Genomic DNA, 26,920 nt, shown 5'->3' with positions numbered 1-26,920 from the left:
ATTTCCGTTATTTCAGTTTTAATTTTATTTTATAACGATAACTAGGATTATTTCATTCCCAATAGAGAGGTTTGCAAAGTATGGCCCGCGGGCCACAAATGTTCTTTAATCCGGCCTGCCCAAGATTTCAACTGCATCTATGTGGCCTATTCATTTCTATTTCACATTATTTTAATGAATAATTAAATGTATTATAATTGTAAAAACACACACAACCCCCCCAAAAATATGTGCAGTATATATTTGTTCCCCCATGGCCCATCAATCCATTTTCATTAAGGCTTATTAGTATTTTAATGTTAAAATAAACTATTTTACATATCCCACATTTTTATGTAATTTAATAATTTCATTTATTTAATTTAATTTTATTTTAATTTCTTGTTTTTCCTCTTATTTATTATTTATTTTTACCTCAAAAAGTAGGTGAACAGTTTGGAATTTCTCAAATTTCTGCACAATTTGCAAAAAAAAATGTAGTAACACTCCAAAAACATCTGTTCGAAACATTCCACAATTAAGGTACAGGTTAATTGGAAACAGGCGAGCATCATCATCCCTGAAAGGTTCATTGTTCACAAGCAAGGATGATTTCATCCTCTACAGTCCCTATCATCAAAAGTCAGATCATCTGTTTTTCATTTGTTTGTTGGCACTACATACCTGTACTATGTTAAAACTGCATTGTTGAAGATGTGGTCCTTTTGGGCTCTCCATGGGTCGACAAACTTATTGATATAATCATTGTGCTACATTGCTACGTGATATTACTTCTTTGAGTTCTATGATCGGGCCTGTTTGGTTTCGTCAAGCCAATTAAAGCATGATGGCCACTTTCAAAATCTCCAGCCACACTGCATGCGTGAACAGATAAAAGCAGTTATGAAATGTGCACATACAAACTTATGCAGAAGTTAAAGGTCACAGACAACAGTGGCTTAACCAAGGGGAATAGGCAGGTACAGAATGTTCGTGCAGTGACTGTCCTGTATAGTTGCATTGATTATTCATTGACAGAACATTGTTTACATTCTTTCATTCATTTTAGTGCTTCTCTTTAGGGTCGGTGAGCTGGACCCACAGCTGACTTGGGGCGAGAGGCAGGGTTCACCAAGGCACTGGTCACCAGCCAATTACAAGAAAGTTTGCAAAAAACACTGATACCATAATTTTTTATATGTAAATAATTTCAAATAAATATGAAAGTTTGTGTTTTTTCTTTTGTAAGGGGGTAGGAGGACTCAATACGTTATTTTTTTGTATTTTTTTTTACTTCTTCCTACTCCCTTTTAAACATGTAAGCTGTGCTTAATGATGATTATGTATGTAAAAAAAAATGTTTTTCTTTTAAATCTTTTTATTTTAATTGTAGTACTTCTGTTGCTGGTTTATATGTTCAATTAAAAAAAACATATATATTTGTATTCATTGTTAGCAATGAGTCAGAATGTTCCTCACTGTAATTTCAAATATGAACAAAGTCAATATCGTGTAACAGTCAATCATTGTATGACTGTAAATCCACAACCATTTTTAAAGTGCCCTTTAGGAAAGAACTCACAACATGAATGTTGTTGACCATTTATTAAATATACAGAAACACTGTTAAAAATGTACACAAGGAAGCAACATATTGGGATTTTTTTTTTTTTTTTTACAGAACAGCATTTAAAAAACAACAATGTTGATGGTTCATGGATTATTGATATTGCCACCAAACTGTTGTTGGCCAAAACTCACCACATAGTAACATCGTAAGATATTTAATTCCAAAAGTTGTTTGTAAGAACTTCTGAAGGCACTGTCACTGTCCTATCTAAGCTCACACATGCATTACTCGACATCTCCTACTAAGTCAGCCAGAAAGATTTCTGCACTACAGCATTACAAAATATCACCTTAACATGTCAGTCCTTTAAATAGTTTCTCTTTGCAGTTCCTCGCCGTGGATGGCAACAGCAGTAGGCACCAGTGTCCTGTAATTATCAATTTCAGACAGCAGAGGTCGCTGTAGCCTCTACGAGCGAGTTACTTTGTTACTGTCTGAAATCTAAATGTAAACACAATGTTGTTCTTCCACCATGAAGTCTAAAAGAACGCGCTTCGATGATTATGCTCATCTTTGCGTTGATGACCGTCATCCGTAAATCAAAATGTAAAAACAGACAGCTCAATGTGAGCGCCATTGTTCTTCGACATTGTAAACATCAGTGTTCGATTGCACAAAACACGCAAAGCTGCTTGAGATTACTTTTCATGTGCAAAAAAATAGGCCCTTTTAAACAGCATACACACTGGACGGTGTATGTAAACATGGATTCAGGTTATACAAACATATTCATGGATGTTTGCAGGTCATGCAAAAACAAAAATATAATATATAATACATATCTCAAGAACAGCTTATAGCAACGTCATACGTATGCCACAGGATCTATAAATTGCAACCAACATAGTGTTTGGACCGGATAATTAATAACTCAAAACAACACGATAGTTATAAGCATTTAAGACCATTGTTCCAAAACACATCCAACCATTTTTTTCCCCCGGTTTAACCTCAACCCCCGTATATTTACAAGAATACAAATGTAATATCAAATACATCCAACTCACCACAGTTTAGCAAATTTAACAAAACGGGATTCTTCATTGTATCTGCACAGTTTGATTCACACCATCGAACAAAAAAAAAAGTGCTTATTTAACCGTGTTGTACAAGCAGGTGGCGAGTCTGAGCACAATAAGCGACTAAAGTTGCAGGAGTCATGACCTCAGCCGCATTAGCTCTGTAAACATTCATGTCATGACTGACGTGGTTATCGAACATATATGGACGAGACCACTGGTAGAAATATCTGACATCAGCTCTATCAGTTAAATATCAAACCACATCATGTGTAATTATACATTCCATAAGTGGCTCCTCTCACAGCTTTACAGAATGAATGCCAAATTGACAGTTTTGACAGGTTGTGTAATATATATCATGTTTGTAAAAATAAGCAAACAACACTGTGCATGACCAATGATGAAGATTCCAAAGTATTTTGTGAGAACACAAACACCACAATGGATTTGAAATAAAAACAATCCAGATGTCGCCAAGAATTCCGTCTGCAAGAATTTCTTTCTTTCTTTCCTGGAGATGCTTTGCTCCACTTTCGGAGTGGACATCTTTCACTTTTTTGCCTTTAGTTTTGTCATCAGCAAGTGAAACAAAAGGCAGCGTTATTGGGTTGAGATCAGCCCATTTGCTTGATCATTACAGAATATACAGTATGTAACAAATGTATTTGACCCAAAAACCAAACTTTGCTTGTGTGAAGGTTAATATATTAGGATGTAGAAACTCTTGCACCAAAATGACAATTTTGCTGCTAAAATATGTTGTCATCCATGTATTTTTAAATTCAGTCTTTTATGCGTTACAAAATAAAGAGGAAGAAATGGCAGACGGCGCTATTCCTTGATGATGTTGAATTATTGTTATTTACTTGCATCTCCGAACAGAAACATTTGTGCTTGAATGTTACACTTGCTGTAAGATGCCAGCTGACCACTTTTGCAGCATGTGTCTGAATGTGAGCAGTCATTTACAGCCTTATAATGAATGTCATCTATGACAGCAATCACATCATCAATAAACACTAATTATGTTCCATCAGTAGCCATTCATGCCAATGTTAAAACATTGCTCCACCATGTTCAACATACACTTTGGATCATGTCCCTTGACTTTTCTATACTTTTCTCTTCCAATCATTTGATTAAAAATACTTTTGAAAACCCCAAAACCTATAAAATACTGATTGCGGATTGTTTTATTTCAAATCCTTTGTAGTGGTCTATAAAGGCCAAAGTCCTAAAACGACTGTCACTGTGCAAAATAGTTCTGGCACTCACTGTAAATATATTAACTCATTCACTGCCATTGACGGCTATAGACGTCAAAAATTAATTTGAACTATTTCTATTAGTTTAACATTTTTTCCACTTTTGTTAACAATATTATGAAAACCTATATATTTTTTTATTTAGAACAGATATAAAATGTGTGATTAATTGTGAGCTAACTAGTGAAGTCATGCGATTAATTACGATTAAAAAATTCAATCGCCCGACGCCCTGATTTTTTAATAATCTTTAAAGTCGCGTCAGGCGATTATTTTTTTAAAATTGTAATTAATCGCATAACTTCAATAGTTAAATCACGATTAATCACACATTTTATATCTGTATTTCAAAAAAATATATAATTCTAGGTTTTCATACTCTTGTTAACATAAGTGGGAAAAAATGAAACTAATAGAAATAGTTCAAATGAATTTTTCACGTCTATAGCCGTCAATGGCAGTGAATGAGTTAAAATGTGCTGTTAAATGTGGCCGTGTTTAACACAGACACGGGGCCAAAAATTTGTGCTGCTTCTCAGGTGAGCTCTGAGAGAAGAGAAAGAAAATGAAGCACACAGTGAATGTGAGAGCTGGTCTTGAAAGCTGAGGGACATTTGTTCTCCGGCACATACGCACGCCCTTCTACCTCTTGCTTGGACACGATTCTTCTGACATGTTCACCTATTTTCCTTCCTTGTCTTCTAAGCGGCCTGGAGTGAAAATGTAGTCTAAGGCTTGTCTCTCCGCGGCGGCCACATTGGGGTGCCAGAGGTCCACCATGAAGACCACCCTCAGGCCGTCCTCTGGACCACCTACAAACACAATCCGGAAAGTCATCCCAAAATATTTCAATTGCTTTCCACTTGTAGTTGATTGTACGTGATGCGTTTTTGTCAATCAGTCTTCAAGATAAAAAAGATCAATTCTTCTTACCCTCGTGGAAGGCCGTGTGGAGGAAAGAGTCATCAAAAAGCAGACAGCTGCCCTCGGACCAGCACTGTGGCTCGCCGCCAACTACAAGCTCACAGGAGGGGGGCACTCGGAGACCTGCCCCCACAAAAAAACCCCACCACAATATAAGTTCATAACTTTCACCAATAATAATTACTGTATTGCTTTTTTGTTGTCCTGCACAAATCACCTAAATTAGAGTTCAGGAGTGTTTATATCATGTGAGCGATTTGGTATGCGTGCAGCAGCTGAAATCATTTCTTATTTTGTGACTAATAACACCGAAGTTTGTAGAGATATTGGAATTTAAGAAATGCACACCAGACATTAAGAAAGTACAATATTCCATCGCAATTCGGTACTTGTAACCATAATTTAATCTACTGCTATTTTTGCAGTTTTCTTCTGAGTTGGGCCAATAAAAAATAAATAAAACCAAAACCACATTATCTATCGTGCTGTCGTCTCAAGCCAGGAAAACTGTGCTTCCTCGCTGGGCTGACGGCGCCCTGGAAAGAGTCCCACTTCGTGAGGCTGCTCACGAGAGGAAGCGAGTAAAGTATTCAGACCTGCTGGTAGAGTGTCGGGGAAACGGATGGAAGGCAAAGCTCTACCCTGTAGAAGAAGGAGCATGAGGCTTTGTGGGAGTGTCAACATCCCGTCTCCTCAAAGACTTTGGGTTACTGGGAGCCAAACTCCACAGGGTGACCAGAGGTAGCAGAGAAGGCAAGTTTCTGGTTCTGGCTAAGGCGGCTCGATAAGACTTGGGCAGCAAATAGAAGTTTATTTCGAACATGAAATCATAAAAACCAAACAAACGAACAAAATAATAATAATAAAAAAACAAAACAGAAGCAAAATCCATATAAACATTCCAAGTGAAAACATGAACTTCTAGTCCGAAAAGGAGTAGGAAGCAAACATACTAAGAATCTTCCACTAATCAGGGGTCTGCAACCTGCGGCTCTGGAGCCACATGTGGCTCTTTAGTCCCTCTTGTGTGGCTCCCTGTAGATCTCTAAAATTTGTTGTAGAAATTAATATTTTTTTTACATATTTATTTAATTTTTTTAGATAAAATATTATTTAAATTAACGAATGAATAATGAAATATTCAAAAAATGTCAAGAGTACACATTTTTAAATTGTCAAAAAAAGAAATGAAAAGTAGATGAAAACGTTTTTAAAAAATTCCTAAAATGTCCAAAAAGTGACCATAAAATGCCCAAAAAAGAAAAGCAGAAAATTAGCATTAAAAATGTCCATGAAATTGCCGAAAATGCCAGAGAAGCGAATAAAAAAAGGCAAAAAATTAAATGTTTAAAAAATAACCGCAGAATGTCCAAAAACAAAAAGAAGAAAGCCCCCAAATTACCACAAAATGTCCATAAATTTGCCAAAAATGTCAGAAATTTGACAGAAAGCCAGAAGTCTAAAAATGTATGAAAAATAAAGTACTGTTAGAAAACCCCCCCAAAAGAAAACGAAGATGAAAGAAAGAAGAAAATGAAGCTCTATGTATTGAATGCTGCATATTTTTTTAGGGGTGTGTAAAAAAAATCGATTCTCATAAGAATCACAATTCTCATTTAGTACGATTCAGAATCGATTTTAAATGTCCCAAAGTCGATTTTATTTCAATTATTTTATACTGTCTTTGTCTGCCTTTGTCTGTGTGTGCGCCTTTATTTGGAGCGCTGTTCATGTTGTACCCGGTTTGACCACTGAGGGGCAGTGTGGATCCACGCGTTGTAGCCACATTAGAGAGTAGAAGGAAAAAGTCACGATCAAGTTATTCGAATAAAAGTTTGGTTTTTTTTCAGCGTGGAGCCGTTCTTTTGAGTGGTAAAAGTGCCGCGAGTAGCGCGCTAATTAGCATTAGCGAGTCAGACTGGAGTAGATCATTACAATTCCTTGCACATCTAAAGATTGAAGCAAAAATCATTGTCAATCAAATCATTTTGAATCAAAAATCTTTACCTTAAATCGGAAATCGATTCTGAATCGAATCGCAGACCCCAAAAATCGGAATCAAATCGTGAAACATTCAAAGATTCCCACCCCTAATATTTTTCTGTTCTGGTGCAGCTCTAAGTATCTCTTGGGCCCTCAGTACATTAAACTAACACCAAGACACTGTTTCGTTCATCACAATGTTCAGATGTTTTGCGGCTCCAGACAGATTTTTGGTTCTTTATTTGGCCTAAAATGGCTCTTTTGACAGGAAAGGTTGCTGGCCCCAAAACCCAAAGGGTAGCTACAGGAGGTGGCAACCCCAAAAAGCCAACCTCTACTTGACGGATTTTGCCATATTGCAGCTATTTTTTGCAACATAAGCTCCGTGATAATCGACTCTGATGAACTTCCTTGTATGTAATCTACATATCCCTCCTGAAATAATTTGCTGCTTTTGCACAGCGTTTTAGCTGACCCGTTCCAGCTCTTACCCAAGTGGCAGCGCAGCCGCACGTTTGTTGGACCATAATGTTCAGTGATTAGCGCTCCTGGCGACAGCACGGAGAAGCATGCGTTTCCAAACACGTTGTTGGCGATGAAAGTACGCAGCTGGCCCAGCACCCTCCAAGCCCGGGGACACCTCCTGACATTAACTACCAGAGGGGCGCCTTGGTTGACCAGGTAGTAGGTCCACCATTGGCCACGAGGAGTCTTGTTGGCTTTCCATCCCGGTGGTAGCGGGGAGCCGCTGCGGGCCGGGGGTTGATTGTAGATGCCCTCAAACTCAGCCAGAAGGGCGGGGAAGCTCTGCTCCAGGAGTTCCACATCGTGTCTTTGAATTTCCCTGGAGAAGAAAGGAGCCGACGGTAGGTCAGGGAGGAAGAAAACCTCAGGCCGCTGGATGGTTGGCCGGCTGTTAAGGTATCGGCCTTGGTCTCGAACTCCTTTGTGCACCCTGCCCATACCTGACCAGGTGTAGCGTTTGGCGTATTCCTGCAGGCTGTGATAGAGTCTCTGGTTCAGACTTTCTCCCGCGCTGGTGCAGCGGAAACACTCGGACGACTGGCAGAAAGTAAAGCCGTTCTGCTCCTCTAACATGGACCCAGGTTTCCCTTTGCCCCTATTACGACAGTCCGAGCCGATGAAGCCCCCCACCACCCCTCCGATCCTGCTGGAACCAGTCAAATACCTTCCCCGCATTGGACTTGAGCTATGATCGCGGCCCACCCTGTAGCAGTACCACAAGAAGAGCAGCAGGACACACACCACTGTGGCACAAGCACAGATCTCGCACTCCCTCACAGACTGCATCCCGCCGGCCACCATCTCCCTCACACTCTCGAGTGACCACTCCATCTGGGCGCTCTGCTCCACGAGGCTCAATCTCACAGGAGCGAGGGGAGCTTTTGCTAACAGTTAACACGGAGGGTCTTGGATCCAGCAGCTCTTTCTGCCCCTGACTTGAAAATAATTAGTCTGCTGATTGAATTTGGCACCCTTGCTCTCCAATCTTAACATTTCAGCTCGTGACAAAAAAGGGATGGTCTCTCCATGTGTGCTTTTGAGCTTGTGGTGTTTGCGCTTCTCCTCCTCCTCCTCTCACACAAATGAAGACAGATGCTGCGCCTCGGGTTGATCCGCTCTCTGAAAAAACAAGGACAGACAGAAAGAGCGATGAGGAGGAAGTGACATCAGGGGAATGCCATCCGTCCATCCATCCGTCCATCCATCCGTCCATCCGTCCGTCCATCCATCCATCCGTCCATCTGCTCGGGACACCCAAATGAGAAGAACTTTGCGAACGTGGAAAGTTTAGTCTTTCTGAGGCACCATACGTGCTCCAAAGTTTAGGTTGTTGCATTCTATTAGTTCACCACTAGATGGCACTACATTATACACACTGTCTCTTAATGTTTTCAAGCATTTCAAGACGTTTAAATGGGAAAGGAATCTATAGTGACTTTTAACATGGTTGTTGTTTCCAGACTGGCTATTTCAGAACCAACATTGGCCTTTCTTTCTTTCTCCTATTTTATTTTTATTTTTTTTAAACCTCAAGGGCCACCCTAGTTCTTGCGCATAACCCAGGAATGCTGAAGGGAACCAAAACACGTCAGAACAACCACAAGTCAGAATATTTAAGCCACATCAATACTTTTTCCATTGTTTGCTTCTTTTGTAATTTTGTGCCCTCATTTTGTTTTGTCCAAGCCCTCCTATAATCCAGATTCCAATGTCCTCATACCCATACGAAAAATGGGTAACTTTTCACTCAGAAAAAGAAAACTGTACACAATTAAGTATGAATAAATCCATCCATTTCCTATTCTGCATTTCTTCATTAGAAGCACCTACACCTCAACTCTTTGGGCAAGAGGCGGTGTGCACTCTGTTCATATATATTTATTGACCAAAACAAAATAGTTAGGCTGTTTCAAGTATTCATTTAACTTGATGTACATGTTTTTGTCACGTTTCAAACTCCACACAGGAAGGCCAAAAGCTGAGATTTGAACCTCCAACCTCAGAAGAGTGAGGCAGAAGTGCTCACCACTAGGTCACGATGCTACCTGTCAGTAAATAACATTATTTGAAAGACTTTCCTTACTGTGCACAGTACACCTAATATTCACACATTGCATGAGTCATTGGCACATTGCTGCATTTAACCCAAATCTCTCCCAGGGTATTTTCTCCCTTGGTACATACGCAAGCACACATACCAAACAATAACATTATATAAGCAATGTAAATGCCCACACACAATTATAATTGAGATTCAGTAGGAGATCCACAAAGAGATCCTCTTGGTGAGCAAAGCGGTGGGATGAAGTCTGTGTAATTTCTGTTTGAAATAACAAAAATATATACATGGTTCTGTGATTATATAACGATAATAACCCAACAGCCAAACCCTGAGGAGTGCATCGTGTCAACTGCGATCAGAGCTCCACACGATGCCTCACCAAAAATGGTCGGGTAATCCTTCTGTGATAAACCTCCCCACCCACCCCCAGCATCCTGTCTTGACAGCTTCAAGACGCCCCCGCATCCCGCCCTCGCGCACCCACCCACTGCGTTTGGGGAAGACTGGCTGGTAGCGTCAAATCACAGCCTGCAACACACACACATATCTTCAGAGTGCAGCTACAAATACACAGAAAGGATCGCCACACATACCACAATAAGCCACAACATTCACTTCAAAACACTCGAGTTGACGTCAGTCTTTTCTTTGTCCCCTCCGCGCCCCGCCCCCTGAATGTAAGACACGTTGAATCGTGCGTCCATACCTGCTCAACATTCATAATGTGACCTCAGGAGAGCAGAAGAGAAGGCACACAGGTGTTCCCTCCTGGGCAAGCTGCGCACCACTGCAGTGCACGCAGACGGATATCACTCAACATAAAAACACATTTCTTCGAAACGCACGATGGAAATCCAACTCCCAAGCAGGCAAACACAACACTTATGTTTTACTAAAAATAATAAAAATACCCCCCTCCCTTACCGACAATTTGACATTTTTATCTTTGAGTCTGTAGTGGCAACCAACCGCTAACAGGATAATTTTGTCATAAATACTAAAGATCCACCCGGAAAGACACAAACTGTAAAGACAACGAAAGATAAATATGCCCAACTACATCCGGTTAAACGTTTCAAAATAAACTTCGCAAACACGTTTTCAGCGAGTATGGTATTATTAGTATTGTTGCCACCAATAACGGGGTACAAATAGTTATTATGCTTAGGTAGATATTTCAGGTGTCTGTACTTTACTTGAGTATTTACTTTTCTGATGACTATTGCCCCCTACATTTGAAAATGTACATATTTGTACTTTCCATTCCTTATGTCATCATAAATTGTACCCCCCCCCCCCCACACACACACACCCCAATCTCTGCTGACGCAACATATTTTTGGAAATGTGACCCAAAAGCATTCTGTTGTCATCATTAAATAATTTGGCAGTATTTGGTCAAATCAAATTGTCAATTATTTTGTTAGTCAGTTTACATTATTTACAAAGCTATGAGAGCCCATACATTTGACCCTAAAACAAAAACAAAAAGAGAAAAATGCATGGACCAAAGTCAGCTAGCGTTACTCTGTAGGATCACTATGAAATGCAATACAAAAGGGAATGTATTTCATGTGAAGAGGTGTTTTTTAAATTGTGACAGGTTATCAAGACAGAAAAAACAAAAACATATTTGCACTTTAAGTGCACATTTCAGTGTCTGTACTTTCTTTTTTGTATTTTTTTTTTCATTTTTTATAAACGTAAATTCATAAGTTGAATTAGTACTTCTCCTTTTAGAAGTCGTTTTTTTAATTTATTATTATTACTACCTAAGAATGTTTACTTCTACTTAAGTAGAGAGTGAACATATTTTATCATTTTATCACTCAGACTTAAATGTGCTTTTAATCTGAAAGTGCAGCTTTGCCATATCCGGACGCCATCTGTTTCAATCGTTTGAAAGACTTCCTCTTCCGTATGGCTCATCCTTGTCCATAGATTTGAAAACAGTTGTAAACTTCACTACCCGTGATGCATTAGAATATTGTAGGAAGACAGACCACATCTTGATCTCGTCTGCAGTTGACCACATCAGTAGACTCTGAACAATTACGTGGCCCTGCACATGTCAGTGCCACACTAATCCGCAGTGGCGCCATTTAATTGTTCCTCTTAGTAAGGTTTGTACTTAAATCAGTAGACCAAAAAAAAAGAAGAAAAAAGATTAGAGTCAGAGGCCACTGAATCAATCATGACGTTTATTGTTGCATAAATATGTATGTACTTTGGAATGTAAGCAAAACAAAATTAGTCTGCTGGAGCATTTTAGCTAGTGCTTTTTGAGTTCGTATAACATCTTAATCATGCTGTAATTATTTAGAGGTAGCCTAATCATACCTTTTGTGCCACATACTATTCCACAGCACACTTTTTTTTTTTTTAAAGCTTCTTGAGGGTTTCTCTTCAGGCCCACAGCTGTAATGATTATATGGGCATCTTAAAATCTGGGCATAAATAATTTGTGAGCAAATTCCCGTGAGGCCCTAAACACTATAGGGTCAAATGTTTGATTTTTATTGGCTTTTAAAGGGGTAATAAAGCACAAAGGGATGCCCTGGAGCCAAGCAATTTAAATTGAAAGAGATTGATTCAGAATATGCAAATGGGGAACTGAATGAATGAATGACTTGATGGTCTTCTTGACATTTGTTTCCACCACTCTTTGTTCCAGGAAAGAAATATATGAACAAGGGGATTCAATGAAAATTAGGGGGGGGGGGCACACTTGACTAGTGTTTTGCCTGAAAGTTACTGCATTTATACCTTTGACATTCCCAGTTTGGTTGTATGGGTCATTCCTGAATTGGAGGACAATTTATGCACCAACATCTTTTTTTAATGGACAATATTAAATATATTATGTTTTCAAACAGTAATAAACAATTATATAATTAGGTTTGTGAGCTCTGAGAGAACTTTTACCCTTTTTGTGTGTGTGTGTGGGGGGGGGGGGATCAACAGACTTTAATTAGCTTGACTTTCATTCTACAACTTTTGCTCCCCCTCTTGCACTCCAGGCAGAGGTGGAGCCTAACTGCGCAGTTCAGCCCACTTTCTGAAGATTTATGGACCACTACACTCATACAATCTCACAGAGAAACAAACACACAGACGCATACATTCACACTTTTCACATATTGCATTTACAAATTGATACATCACGTTTTGATGACTGGTGAGAGGAGCGGTAACCATGGCCAGGTCAAAGGGGCGAGTGTATGCATGTTGCGCACTGATGCTGGTCTTCTGCGTCATTGTCCTGTCTGTGTGCATCAGTCATGTTGGGAGGCGCAAGTGTCCACAAGATTCTTTCTCTCATGCTGCTGTGGCTGCAGACACTGGGACATGTTCGCAAATTGGACGGTAAGAGGAATTTCTGTTGACTTTGATACAGGATCTGCGTGGCCAGGAAGCTGACACACGGACAGAACTATCTGGGACAAGAGCAGGTAGCCAAAGTAGGGGCAATACATGTTCAGAATCAGAAGTAACAGAAACTTTTATGAGCAAATGATCCTCCTCTCACATTCAACTGCTCCCAGTGATTAAATAGCTAAATAACCAACTTTGAATATATAAGTTGGGTCAAATTGACTCAAGTTAGCGGGGTGGTCAAAATTTTGATCCAAATTGGGTTGTTTTTGAGCCAGCAGTTTTAAGAGTATAAGAAGCCAGATACTTATATGCACAAGGAAGACAACACTGAACACAACAATTCCGTAAACATTGTTCTTGATAATAAACCTATTGCTCACAAACTAAGAAAGTAAGATTAAAAAAAAAATATATATATATATTTTTATTTTAAATTTTTATTTTTACTACAAAAGCCCTCTGATTTTGGCCTCTCAAATGTGAACAATCTCAGATTTCTTTTATCTGTGCATTTTAAGCTAAACAAGACATCGACATACTGGACTGCTGTTTGTTTTCTGACAATTTCTGAATAAAATGCTAAGAAATACATAAATACTCTAATGTTAAGCAAGTATTTTGACTGGCTGATTGAAAATATACACATACAGTAAATGTTACAATATTACACCAAAGATCAACATGTGTTAATGGGTGAATAATTAAATAAATAAATAAGTAAGTAAGTAAGTAAGTAAGTAAGTAAGTAAGTAAGTAAGTAAGTAAGTAAGTAAGTAAGTAAGTAAGTAAGTAAGTAAGTAAGTAAGTAAATAAATAAATAAAAGAACATTGAATTATTAATTGCACATCCTTGAAAACATGTATTTTACATTTTGCTGATAATTATAGCTTGATGGTACCTTACTGACAGTTAGAAAGTGGTTGTGGTTCAACAAGTTATTGCCCTAACGTTACCTGCTAATTTGTAATACGGCTACATTACCAAGGTGTAGCAGTATTGCTCAACTCAGGTTTCATTGCTTGTTTGGAAGACGGCAATGCGCGTTTTTTTTTTGGCTCTTGCAGGCTGGTTTGCTGAACATTCGTGTGTGTCTGTGTGCATCGACTGTTCATGAAAAAAGAACAACAACAAAAACCCGAGTTAGAACAGGCTCAAAACGGGGACAGATTCTAGAATTGGGCTTAGTCGGCTCTTAATTTTTTACTTTAACAGTGCAACAGTGTTAAATCTAACCAATATGATTTCAAAATCGAAACTAGTAATGCCGGTGCATTCTGGTTGTAATCTTTCAGGGATATGCTTCAAAAAGGTGGTTCAGCGGTAGATGGCGCCATTGCTGCTCTGCTCTGCACTTCTCTCCTGAACCCTCAGAGTTTGGGCCTTGGGGGCGGATCCATATTCACAGTGATGGACAGCACCGGTGCCAGTCACATTCACTCACGCATCCAAGTTGTAATGGGCCTAACTCAGAACTGAGAGAGCTGAAAAACAACTCGTGTCTCCTCTTTCCTTAGGGAAAGTCAAAATCATCAATTCCAGAGAGCGTGTCCCTGAGAAGTTTAATGCTGACACACTGAAGTCATGTCCCAATCCTGGGGCGTTTGTTTCAGGTATGCCACTTTGTCTTTTGATCACGTGCACCAGTGGTAGACGCAGTGCTTAATTTTCCAGATTCTTACCTGGGCAGCCCATAGATGTCCTTCTATGTTATCACACAGGAACCACTTGAATTCTTCTTAATGCAGTGATTTCCATCCTTTTCACAAAAGGTGTCTCTAATTCCCATGAATCAGGGATGAGAAAAGTATTGACCGCAGGCCACATTCAGTTATAGTCTTTAATTCGGCTGCCGGGATATGTACATTATCAAATGTCCTGTAATATATGTTGAAAAAATTTGGTCATTTTTCAGAAGTTAGTTAATATATTTAAAAATAATTTGTAATTAAATAATTAGTTAAGTAATTTATTTTAAATAAAAAAAATTATATTCATTCACTGCCGTTGAAGGCTATAAACGTCAATTAGTCAATTAGTAAAAAAAATTTTAACATTTTTTCCCACTTTAGTTAACAAGAGTATGAAAACCTATAATTTGTTTATTGTACATTTAGGACATATAGAATTTGTGATTAATCTTGAGTTAACTAGTGAAGTCATGTGATTAATTACAATAAAAAAAAAAATCGCCTCTTGCCCCTAATTTTTAATAATCTTTTTTCAAATGAATTTATGGCGGTAAATTAATTATAGATGTATTCCCATTTTGAAAAGTTTAGATTTTAAAGATATAAATGATCAGCTTTCTATACCTTAAATTATCTAACACAATTATGTAATATTTATCTTTTCATGGGACAACACTCTATAAATGACAACTATAAATCCTTTCATATCTAAACCGCTGGCAACAAAAGTGACAACACCCCCAAGTGAAAATGGTAAAATTGTTTACAAACTGTATAATAATATGTATATTGCATTGAGCTATTGTTAAAACTGTAAAATCCTATTGTTGCCAGCTCAGTGTAATCAAAGTAAGACATTTCAGGTCGGGTGTCACAAAAGATACATTTCAGATCCAAACTACAAATTTCAAGTCCTACAGGTTAATTTGACCTTTCTGTTATGTATTTTAGAGACAATTTTTGCAATAGTTTACTAGATGTGCTGCCGCAAGCAGCACCTGGCTGTAGCCTGTCTGATGATGTCACATAAGGTGTTTCAGAAAAAAACGTTGCGTAACACACTATCCCAGCCTTCTTTGCCGCATGGCAATTACTTCATGCGATTTTTTTTGTGGCCAAGAACTCTTTGATGCTTAGGGCACTGCAGACAGTCACGTTGTCATGGTGATGCAGCACGAGTTGTCCTGCCACAACTTCTCAAGCACTTAAATGAAAGCGAACGCTGCAGATCTCTTTTTTTTGCTGTGCTGACCTGTGGCAAGAACTTGTAGCGAACGATGCTCCTCATGTCCAAGAATGGGATCAACATGACTCTGACTTTGGACTTGGACTTTCTTGCTTTACCCAGCCATGCTGCTGTCGGACTCTGGCGTCTGGGTCAGATCCATGAGGTCCATGATTACCGGTGACAATTCTCCTTAGAAAGTCTGGTCCTATGGTTCTCATCATCACTCACCCTGCTTGTTGTTTCACTTGCACTGTATATAAAAGCATGCGGTCACAGTTATACTGTACCTCTATATCTTTTGTGACACCAATCTTGGAATTTTCCTGACCAGACAGAGCATTATCATTATCAGCACTTGCACAATTTAATGATACCCAATGCAAGAGTTATATGAAATATTCTGCCTTTAAAAAGTTAATAATGTTCAGTTTTTAATGTTAAGAGAGGTACGGATTTAATGATATACAGTATTGTTGGGGATGAATGCTTGGTGAAGTTGGAAGACAAAAGATGGACTGAACCGCAGGAAAGCAGAGAGGCAAAGCAGGATGAAGCTAAAAAAACAACAACAAAAGTCCAGACAAAAAAATAAAACTACACTACAAGCCACAGAAACAATGAAGCGACACAGACAGACAGAAAATAGGGAACTCATGTCGCATTCGAGGAAAGTAGGAAGTCAGACTTTTCTGACTCCATTCCAGGAAGTGTGCATGGGAGCGCCCCTTTGAATTCCGAGATTCGAGTTCAGTTGGGGGAAGAAGGGAAAAAAAGGACCCCGACTTCACTGACTGCCCGGCTGAGCTGCCTGCATGTGGTATCGAAATTATGATAAATACCACATCCAGTAGAAAATTGCACGTGAACGCCCTCGCATGTCGTATTTTCTACTGGACAACTGGGAATTTATTGTGATACCCTAGTTTCCGAATTGAGAGAACCATTCAAGTTTCAACATGGCGGAGAGCGCCGAAGGATTTGTGAATGGCATGAATTATTAACACTTACAAGGGCGTTAATATTGTTTTGTTTTAGCATCTACACAATTATGTAGCATACACAATTTTGCTATAACAACAAAATTACATGAACAGAACTTGGTCGTAATTAGGAGTTTCCGAGAGAAGTCCATCTTTCCCATAGCACGTGAAGACAGGGTCAATCATCTCTGATGTCACTCAACAATGGCAATCACCTTGGAGACAGACCATAAATGGCAAAACATAATTTACAAGATTTTAAACAGATATTTATTTTGCTCTAATGTTACTTTAATGTAGTTAGCTGACACAACGCAATTTGGAATGACTGTTAACCAGAACAATAAACAATTGATCAGAATCAGTCATCTTTGTAGTTCACATTTGCCTCGAACGCTTTGAGGTCGGAATGGGACAATCTAAGTGGGATTATAGCGGTTTCCCAACTTCCTCGAACGCGGCATCAATACAATCAACGTGACAAGACAACGAGCTACACCTGGACAAGTCACGAGAGGCTGACACAGCTGATTGCTAGTCACAACTAGCTCACAAGAACAGGTGGAAGTGAAAATCTAACGAGTTTGACAGGACACGATCATGGAACACAAGAGGCATAACATGAAAACAAACTTCAATCTAAATAACAAAAATACAGCTCATATAACATACAGCATATGTATTTACTGTACCTTGTTCATCATAATTGTAGTTTGCAGTGACTGCACTCCATCATGCTGAAAGTTGTTGCGAATAGTGACATGTTGTACGCATTGTATTTCAGTCGCTCCTCATCCAGGCAACCTGTGGATTGGAATCCCAGGAGAACTCCGTGGCTATGAAGAAGCGCACAGGCTTTATGGCAAGTTGCCATGGGCAACCCTCTTCCAGCCAAGCATTCAGCTGGCCAGACAGGGGTTTCCTATTCCACAAATCCTTGGTCATTACCTGCCTGTTAGTGATACCAACGAGTCTCGGCCACTGCGGTAGGACACACACCCAACACACAGAAGCAATTGCAACACACATTTTTGACAATAGCATGTGAACCAGGACAAAATCTTCCATCAATTTTGCCCTTACATTGATGTTCCGTTCTAATCGAGACTTGTCTTATTTGAACTACAATACACGTTGACATTGAGCTATAGCCAATATCATATTAGGTTGTGCACCTACTTAGTCTACTGTACATCCTTTAACTCATTCACTGCCATTGACGACTATAGATGTCAAAAAATCATGTGAACTATTTCTATTAGTTTAACATTTTTTTCCATTTCATTTTTTATGAAAACCTAGAATTTTTTTATTGTACATTTATAACAGATATAAAATTATCATGCAATTAATTACGATTAAACGACCCTTCTTTTTATAATTTTTTTAAATTGTAATTATCACATGACTTCAATAGATAACTAACGATTAATCACAAATTGTATATCTGTTCTAAATTTACAAAAAAAAAAATCTAGATTTTCATACTCTTGTTGGCAAAAGTGGAAAAAATTTTTAACTAATAAAAATAGTTTAAATGAATTTTGGACGTCTATAGCCGTCAATGGCAGTGAATGAGTTAAACATCTGCATGATGAATATGATCCATATACTGTATTTATTCTCTAGTGAGCTGTTCTCAGATAAAAATGGAAACCTGCTGCAAACGGGAGATATTGTGAAATTTAAAACACTAGCCGACACACTGGAGACAATTGCACATCTTGGAGCGGATGCCTTCTACACTGGAAACATTGCAGAAGATTTAATCCGAGACACACAGGAGGCAGGTATTGTCAGATGAATTCAATCATCATCTGTTTTCCAAGCATTTATTATGCTTGACAGACGCAATGATGTCGTTATAAATCAGCAAATACTGTATAGTTGCAGAGTTCAAACGCAAAAGCAGACAAGCTATTACAGCATCGTTCAATGGTGCATTTCCTAACCCTGCAAAATCAAACTACTACTACGTAAAACCTGTTGAAAACAAAGGATTTATTGTAAATGGCTGGTGGAAAAAAAGTGACCGAGAAGGGGAAGGGAAAAAAAGAAGAAGCTCCCAATCAGGAGATGACTGTCGTCACTGATAGATCCAACCCTAGTTTGGTTTGCCACAGGCATCACGAATCCTGTTTACAGCAGCCAATCATATTAAGTGGGACATATCCTGCTGAGAACTGAAAAAATGAAACAAACAAAAACCCAGCTCCTTCCCATGAGGGAAGGTTTACATGGTTTTGAAACTGTCATATATATATATATATATATTATTTTTTTTAAATAACTGCTATATATAATGAAGTGGGCTAAACGGTTTTGAAGGATAGTAGCAAAGAAAAAGATAACTGACTTTTGTGACTTGTCTCTTCGTTTAAAGTGTTAGGTGTTCATTTCAATTAGTTCAAGCTCACTTCTAGTACATTTACCAATGATTCATTTTTGTCCAGAAAGCACAATACTTTCCATTTTAGTGTAAATCTATATTTATGTGAACATCTATTTTCTAAGAGTTGTTTGGTTTTGACATTAAAGGGCATGAAAGACTTCTTTGAAAGACCTTTTTAATCACAGCAAGATTTTTTTCTTCCTAATTAGCCTAATTGATTCATACATATTCATTTATACTACTACTACTAATAATAATAATAATTAGTGCTGTCAATTGATTTAAAAAAACAACAACTAATTAATCATGATTAATTACATTTTTCTACTTGTGATTTAGCTTTTTTCTTCAAAAGCTAGTAACAGATATTTATTTACTTGAGTAAAATCTTGGAATTAATGTAAAATCATCAAATACAAAGTATATTTATCATCAGAGACTGTTATACTTTCTTTGATCCTTGAAAAGAATACTTCTGTAAAATACAGCTGTTAAACATAATGATCTAAATGGACTTCTTTTTTTCCTCATACAAGCAAATCTCATAACTTCTCACTTAAAGGTTTTGTTCTGCTCACGAGCGCCGCACTTGGTTTGCGAGGCCCCGTGAACGTAACTTGAGCACAGAATTTTGCTTTTTTCAACGCTTTAATACATTTGAATTAATCTCCAGAGTTAACGCTTTAATTGTAACAGCCCTAATAATAATCTTTACCCAGGAACTACAAATAAGATTTTTTTTTTTGCTCTATACACAAAATGGAGATGTCTGCTTTTGCGTTGGAAGTCTTCATTTGCCTTTAACTCATTGACAGCTATAAATGTCAAAAATGAATTTGAACTATTTCTATTAGTTTAACATTTTTTCTACTTTTGTTAACAAGAGTGTGAAAACCTATATTTTTTTATTGTAAATTTAGAACAGATATAAAATTTGTGATTAATTGTGAGTTAACTAGTGAAGTCATGCGATTAATCACGATTAAAAAATATAATCGCCTGACGCCCTAATAATCTTTAAGTCGCGTCAGGCGATTACAATTTTTAATTAATCACACATTTTATATCTGTATTTCCCCCCAAAAATCTAGGTTTTTATACTCTTGTTAACAATAGTAGAAAAAAAAATATTGAAACTAATAGAAATAGTTCAAATGAATTTTTGACGTCTATAGCCGTCAATGGCAGTGAATGAGTTAAAGCAGTATTGTATAGCAACCTTTCCCATATGGGTAGGTGAGCTGCCTTGACCCGTTCCAAGGCGAGAATATATTGTTCAATTTTGTTAAGCAGAACCATTTGTTTTTGCCCAGGAGGGTCACTGACATTGCAGGATTTGGCATCCTACAGAGCAACAGTGAGCGATGCATGGATGATTCCTCTGGGAGAATATCAGATGTATACTGCTCCACCCCCGGGAGGTGGAAACATTCTTAGCCTCGTCCTCAACATCATGAAAGGTTGTTTCAATACGCAGACCACGGGGTATTCCAGATAGCAGGTTTTGCAAAAACTTGGAGGAAGTCGACCCTGAGATGAGGGAAAGCTGAAACAATCCATTTCAAAGAGCTTGGTAGAGAAATTCCGACTCCGTCACCGCGGCAACAGACGTTGTGAAAAAAAAAATCTTACTCGACTACTTGATTGACTGCTAATCTTGATTCCTCTCCCTTCCCCTCAACCTTTCTAAATGTTCCTCCGCCTGCTCCTTGCTTTCACAATGTCATCTGCCAACAACATTGGCCATGGGGATTCCAGGATAAGCGCATCTGCCAGCTTATCCATCACTATAGAGGAAGGGCCTTAGAGCTGGTCCCACCTCCACCTAAAACCACTTTTGTCACACCAACAGCACACCTCACTACTGTTCTGCTACCCTCATACATGTCCTGTAGTATTCTAACAAACTTCTCTGCAACTCCAGACTGAGTATTAGTACAGACACAATGCAGCTCCTCCTGACCCTCTCTGTACTTCTCCGTCAACACCCTCAAGACAAATAATGCATCTGTGGTACTCCTCCGAGGAATGAAACCATACCGTCTCTCACAGATACTCACTTCTGTTCCGATCCTAGCCTCTACTATTAACTTATCAACTAACAGTTTCCATGACGAATGTGGGATGTATTGATGCCTTTTGGTTGTGGCCATGCATGAGCTTTACTCATTAATTTTTATTTTATTTATTTATTTTCTTTTTTTTCTTTTTGAGAGAGAGCTCAGGGTTGTTCATTCGGTAATCTTATCGATTCGACATGTCATCGTCATTGCTCTCTCTCTTTAATTTAAATGTTATTTTTTTCTCTTTTTCTCTTTTTTTTTGTATGCGCATGTGTGGTCGTGTGTGTGCATGTGTGCGTGCGTGTAAGTGTGTGCATCTAAAACCTATTAAAAATCCCATACCGTTCACCTAAACCGAATACTTCAGAATCCAGCTAGAGTCGTGAGGTTGTCGGGAGACCCGAGGAAGGATCAAAGAAAAGAAAGAAAAGTGAAATCCAGCACCGACCAGACATCACCGACTACCCACCGGGTTACCAACCAGAATCTTTCACCGACCCCAGAAACATCTAAATTCCAACAAATTAGCACAAGCTTTACTCAGACGTCATTGAGCTAATTCAGATCAACTATTCTGGAACGGAATGATCAGTTTACTAGTTCAGGAGAGGTCAACTCTGAACTCGGGTTTAGATAAGGAATGTGTTGAACCTGCTTGCTGGAATAACCCCCACAAATGCAGTTTACTTTGAAATCACATACTGACTCAGCTACACTGTGCAACATATGCATGCCAGTTAATTTTTTAAATTATTTATTTGTTTTTTTAAATAGGATATAACCTGACTCCAGCATCCCTGAGAGGTGAACAAAAAACATTGTTTTATCACCGCTATGTTGAAGCTCTCAAGTTTGCTAATGGATTAAAGAAACATAACCGCGATCTTGATTTCAGCTCAGAAGTAAGTTCATATTTCAACTTTTCTTAATATGCAAATAAGTCATATTTATTAGTTAGAACTGATTTGAGTTACAGTTACCGGTATGTTGCCCCTGATGGGACAGGCTGAAAGATGCAACATAATAATTTCAATAATTTTATATATTTTATTTTGGGGAAAAAATATTTGATATTTATTGTATATAGCACCTTCACATTTAACTATAACACATTACCACCAATACTAAGCTATGAAACATCATTTCACTAACTGTTTAACTTTGGCCAATTTAATCTGGTTCAACAATTAGATGTAAAAAAATAAAAAATAAAAAAAGGAGTATCCTATGAAAAACTGGTAAAGTTCCAGTTTCAGCAAAAAAAGTTAGTTTTAATCAAACTCGCTTTAGTGTGGTTTGGTTGGACGCGTGTGACATGAACTTGTGCAGGCAAAATTTGGACCCAAACGCAGGGAGGAAGGAGAGGTGAGGCAGTGGAGCAGGTGTAGTTGAAAAAAAAGATTTACTTACAAAAACTGATACCTGGTCAAATAAAAAAATAATGTCCCAAAAAACAATATTGAAAGTAACAAATGTGATAAAGAGACCCACCATTATGGAGACATGCATAAGGTGAAGATGTAAACCAAATGACCCATTTGAATGCACTGCATTGAATCAATGCGCCTATTCATATGGAAATGAAGTGTTCCAAGCATGAATCGGTAATTTAAAGACAAAAGGAGTGAAAAGTGCGCATTTATTGTCCATCCAAACAGCGCACGACTCTTTCGCTTAACATGCTGGCAGATGATAGCTGTGATGAAGATTTTTAAAATTTGGAACAGCATAATTCAGAAGAACAAGAAAAAATAAATGGACCGAAATCTCAAATTCATATTTTGTTTAGAATTTACAAGTATGATCACATGACTCATTGAAAACTTGTAATTTAGTACCCATGGTTGAGATCATTTTCAAATGTTTCTTTACAATATGTTGTATGCATCCCCATTAGTTTAAACACAGCACTCTGATATTGCATTTGTGAAATAAGAGTTAAGCATCAAAATCCACTTGTTTTTAATCGGCCATTTTGCCTTTTGCTGTCGATTGAAAATGACATCACAGTGGCTCAGGTATTGCTCAGTTTTAGAAAAATGGTGAGCTGTAATTGTTGCCTACAACAACAACAAAAAAATTACAGGTATGAATGCACGACCCTTTTTTTCATTGGTGTAGGCGGCTAACACCATAAAAAGCAAATCTGTATTGTGACACGAGAAAACCAAGACATGACAGATTGCTGCCTTTGTATGCATGTCAACCTTTTGATAGACACAAAGCCAACAAGAAAACAAGTATCAAAGCATTTTACATTCGTCCTTTTAGTTCTTTGGGATGACGAATGGGGGTACATGTGCAGTACGGTGACACAAAATGTGAGCATGTGAATCCAAGATCTGATTGATCCAAAGCTCACGTGGCTGAGTGAAAACGGGGATGGCTTTCATCACAAGCCACGGCTAATAAAAACTCCAGTTGATGAGATCAAGCCTCACAAAGGTCGCCTGACTGTGAAGGACAAAGTGTGGGGGCGGGGGGTGGCAGATGAAAGGACAGAGCTTGAAATTTCAAGTGACACAAGCGCAACGTTCTCTTTCTTACAGCTGACAAAGAAATTCACAGAGGACAGCTTCGCCAATCACATCCGCAGTTTAATCAACGACGAAATGTCCCACGAGCCGCAGTATTACAACACGACGCCATACGTGGACAACTTGGGCACCACGCACGTGTCGGTGCTGGCCCAGGACGGATCTGCTGTATCTGTCACCAGCAGCATCAACCACGTGTCAGCATTGCCGAGGAAATCTCATATGTTGCGTCTCCGCTATACGTGAAAGGTTACTTGATTCGTTTTTATTCACAGATTTGGCTCCAGGGTTTTGTCTGCGAGCACCGGAGTCATCCTCAACAGTCATCTGTGTGACTTCTGTGGAAGAGTTGACCAATTATTCGCAGGTAGGCCCAAGTAGTGTCCAAATTAGGGCCCGGGGGTCGTTTGCAAACCTTACAAGTCACAATTTGCAAATTTTCATATTTAAAAAAAAAAAAAGATCTAAACTTGTTCACACTTACTTTTTAATTATTGACCAATCTAAAGTATTGAAAATGGCTTGCTCTCTTTGATGATGCAATATGTTAATGGTTGGGGTCTCCTGAAAAGTGACGATTTTGGAGGTACAAGGTTTTGGACCGACGCCAGCGATATACGAAAATTACCTTTTGACAGGGATTCAACCTTATTGGTAGGGGTGGGAATCTTTCAATGTCTCACGATTCGATTCCAATTTTTGGGTGTGCGATTCGATTCAGAATCTATTTTCGATTAGGAACGATTTTTGATTCAAAATGAATTGATTGACAATGATTTTTGCTTCAATTTATAGATGTTCAAGGAATCGTAATGATCTACTCCAGTCTGACTTGCTAATGCTAATTAGCGCGCTACTCGCGGCACTTTTATCACTCAAAAGAACGGCTCCACGCTGAAAAAAAACAAACTTTTATTGGGATAACTATTGGGTACAACATGAACAGCGCTCCAAATAAAGGCACACACAAACAAAGGGAAGACAGTATAAATAATTTTAATAAAATCGATTTTGGGACATTTAAAATCAATTCTGAATCGGACTAAATTAGAATAAATTTTTGGGGCACACCCCTACTTATTGGTGTTGAAAAAGATGGGCAAGCGTTGCACCAACATCTCCAATGGGTATGACACACCTCAAAACTACTAGAACTAATGTTACTACTCTAAAATCAAACTTAACTTACTTAAAGTCTGCCAGAGAATAATAAGCGTCATACTAAAATTGTTCAGAATTTTACTTTACAGTTTGGTTTCCTGTACAATAAAAATATCATCTTGAAAGTTTTCTATTGTGGGGGTATCAGTTGTTGATAACAATATACAGGATATGGAATTCAACTTAACAGAAAATAGGATTTTAAAGTCATGCAAACAACCATCAATACCTCAGTTGAAGTGAGCATCTAAAGGATGAACTTTTTCTTTCGTTTCCCCTGTAGAAAAATGAGATAACCCATGTGAATGAGAAATGGAACTCACCAAATGTTTATTTATTTTACTTGGGCTGACAGTGATTGAGCTAAAAGGGAAGTCCACCCCAAAATGTTCTTCACAATATCATGTTCTGTGCAGTCCCACTAGTCTAAACACGACATTTTGAGTTAAGCAGAAAAATCTACCCGGCGGCCATTTTGCCACTTGCTACCGACTGACGCTCAGGGCTCAGCAACGACCAATCACGGCTCACTTGTTTTCTGAAGCTGAGCTGTGATTGGTTGTTATGGCAAAGTTACAGTCGAGTTAACCTTTGCTGAAGTGACAAAATGCCACCTGCCCTAAATGTGCTGCCAAACTTTTTTAGTATTCCTCCACAACCTGACAATTACAATTGCTGCGGGTACGAGTGAAAACATTGTCACCCTCTGACTCCCTTTATTTGACAGAGGCTATAAATATCCCTTTGTAGATATCGTTGAACAGCTGTGATTCCAAAAGTTCAAAAGACGCCCACTGACTGCATTTGTAACCATTTTCCCATTTCATATTAGTTTAAATAGTGAGTGTTGTTGTTTGCAGGGGAGGAGCCTCCTTCATCCATGGCTCCTACTGTGCTCAAGTCCAAGTCAAAGGTGCTGGTTATTGGATCAACTGGTAGCAGTATGATCACCACCGGAATGGCCTCAGTGCGTGTCCATGCTATGTGCCATTAAAATGTGCGCTCTCTATTCACGTGTATCATCTGGCAGACGCATAATTCTGTTTCCCTTCCAGGCGATCATAAACAATCTTTGGTTTGAAAAGAGTCTGAAGGAGGCGATCGCCACTCCAGTTCTTTTTGTCGACTCTGAAAACGCAGTGCAGTTCGAATCCAACTTTGATAAGGTAATGAACGGGATGCATGCTTTTTTGGCACAATCCAACTTGTATGGCATCTAAAAAAAAGTGTTTGCATCGTCTTTCAGGATGTCATCGAGGATCTGAAAGCTCGGGGACAGAAACACAAGCATGCCAAGAAGTTTTTTGTTGTGGTCAACGCCGTGGAGAAAAAGGATGGATGCATCAGTGCAGTATCTGATCCGAGGAAAATGGGTGAAGCGGCTGGATACTGATGCTATGCATCAGTCAACATGCGGAAGAAAGATTTTTGGAGCTAAGTTAATGCAACCAATCGTTGAATGTAGTCAATTTGATGCACGTAAGCACACCAAAACTCATGCAGAATATGTAGTGCATTTTTTTTTCCTTTTTCAAAATAAATCAAATCATTTGGATTGGAATTGTGCTTCTATTCTTGTCATGACACTCAACCAATGTATTTACTAGCCAGTGTGCAAGGCTCGTACCACTTAGTAATGATCAGATACTCCACAAATGTATATTTACATCTTATATCTCTTTTTTTTGTGAGGATTTTCAGATGCACTTTTTTTTGCTGTTGGTTTTCAGTTACATAGTGGCATAAAATAAATTATTCTTTTAACACATAGAATATATTACAGTTAGTTTACATACATAATTTGTCAAATTCCAGTAAAAACTAATTGTCATACTGTTTATTGACTTATTATTGAATATGTTACAAAACTGGACATTTAGAAATACAAAAACAAGTTAGCGGAGGTGCAAAAAAAAAAAGTCAACCCCAAAATGTTCTTATTGCATTTGTGCAATATAAATAGAGCAGCAAAATCCAGCTGTTTTTATCCATCTCAGGGGGCGGCCATTTTGCCACTTGCTGTCAACTAAAAATGACATCACAGTTGCTCAGCTTAGTTAATGACCAATCACGGTTCATCTCGCTAACGTCACATGACTAAA

At 38.4% G+C, this 26,920-nt stretch overlaps 2 protein-coding genes across 4 annotated transcripts; one reads left to right on the top strand and one right to left on the bottom strand.

Moving 5' to 3' along the window:
* Positions 1–1,569: 1,569 nt before the first annotated feature.
* On the bottom strand, positions 1,570–10,422 carry asphd2 (aspartate beta-hydroxylase domain containing 2). Of its 3 annotated transcripts, XM_086075864.1 has the most exons (4): positions 10,097–10,422; positions 7,295–8,447; positions 4,830–4,943; positions 1,570–4,708 (listed from the first exon to the last, which is right to left on the bottom strand). In XM_086075864.1, the coding sequence occupies exons 2-4, from the start codon at positions 8,157–8,159 to the stop codon at positions 4,578–4,580; spliced, it is 1,110 nt and encodes a 369-aa protein (XP_085931990.1). In that variant the 5' UTR covers positions 8,160–8,447; positions 10,097–10,422; the 3' UTR covers positions 1,570–4,577. The 3 variants fall into 3 exon arrangements, with proteins under 3 accessions (XP_085931990.1, XP_085931988.1, XP_085931989.1); XM_086075862.1 differs by lacking the exons at positions 1,570–4,708; positions 4,830–4,943 and having other exon boundaries at positions 4,951–8,447; XM_086075863.1 differs by lacking the exons at positions 1,570–4,708; positions 4,830–4,943 and having other exon boundaries at positions 4,951–8,447; positions 10,315–10,412.
* A 2,049-nt stretch (positions 10,423–12,471) lies between these two features.
* Positions 12,472–26,379, top strand: ggt5a (gamma-glutamyltransferase 5a). The gene is made up of 12 exons (XM_086076415.1): positions 12,472–12,756; positions 14,062–14,189; positions 14,284–14,379; positions 17,450–17,651; positions 18,295–18,455; positions 20,371–20,517; positions 21,895–22,022; positions 23,670–23,854; positions 23,933–24,024; positions 25,679–25,785; positions 25,874–25,984; positions 26,065–26,379. Exons 1-12 carry the CDS (start codon positions 12,587–12,589, stop codon positions 26,209–26,211), a joined length of 1,674 nt encoding a protein of 557 aa, XP_085932541.1. The 5' UTR covers positions 12,472–12,586; the 3' UTR covers positions 26,212–26,379.
* The last annotated feature ends 541 nt before the right edge of the window (positions 26,380–26,920 follow it).

The sequence above is a fragment of the Leptonotus elevatus genome, chromosome 5 (genome assembly GCF_054856555.1).
Source record: "Leptonotus elevatus isolate MCC_2025b chromosome 5, RoL_Lele_1.0, whole genome shotgun sequence".
NCBI lineage: Eukaryota > Metazoa > Chordata > Actinopteri > Syngnathiformes > Syngnathidae > Leptonotus > Leptonotus elevatus.
Note: the sequence above shows the minus strand (reverse complement) of the source record. Positions and strands in the feature narration are given on the sequence as shown.

Excerpts from the sequence above, each read along its gene's own strand:
- asphd2 (XM_086075862.1), bottom strand. The coding sequence starts at position 8,159 with ATGGAGTGGTCACTCGAGAGTGTGAGGGAGATGGTGGCCGGCGGGATG.
- ggt5a (XM_086076415.1), top strand. The coding sequence starts at position 12,587 with ATGGCCAGGTCAAAGGGGCGAGTGTATGCATGTTGCGCACTGATGCTG. Across the intron at positions 22,023-23,669 it reads ATCTTGATTTCAGCTCAGAA|CTGACAAAGAAATTCACAGA; the intron begins GTAAGTTCATAT and ends TCTTTCTTACAG. Across the intron at positions 25,985-26,064 it reads TCGAATCCAACTTTGATAAG|GATGTCATCGAGGATCTGAA; the intron begins GTAATGAACGGG and ends ATCGTCTTTCAG.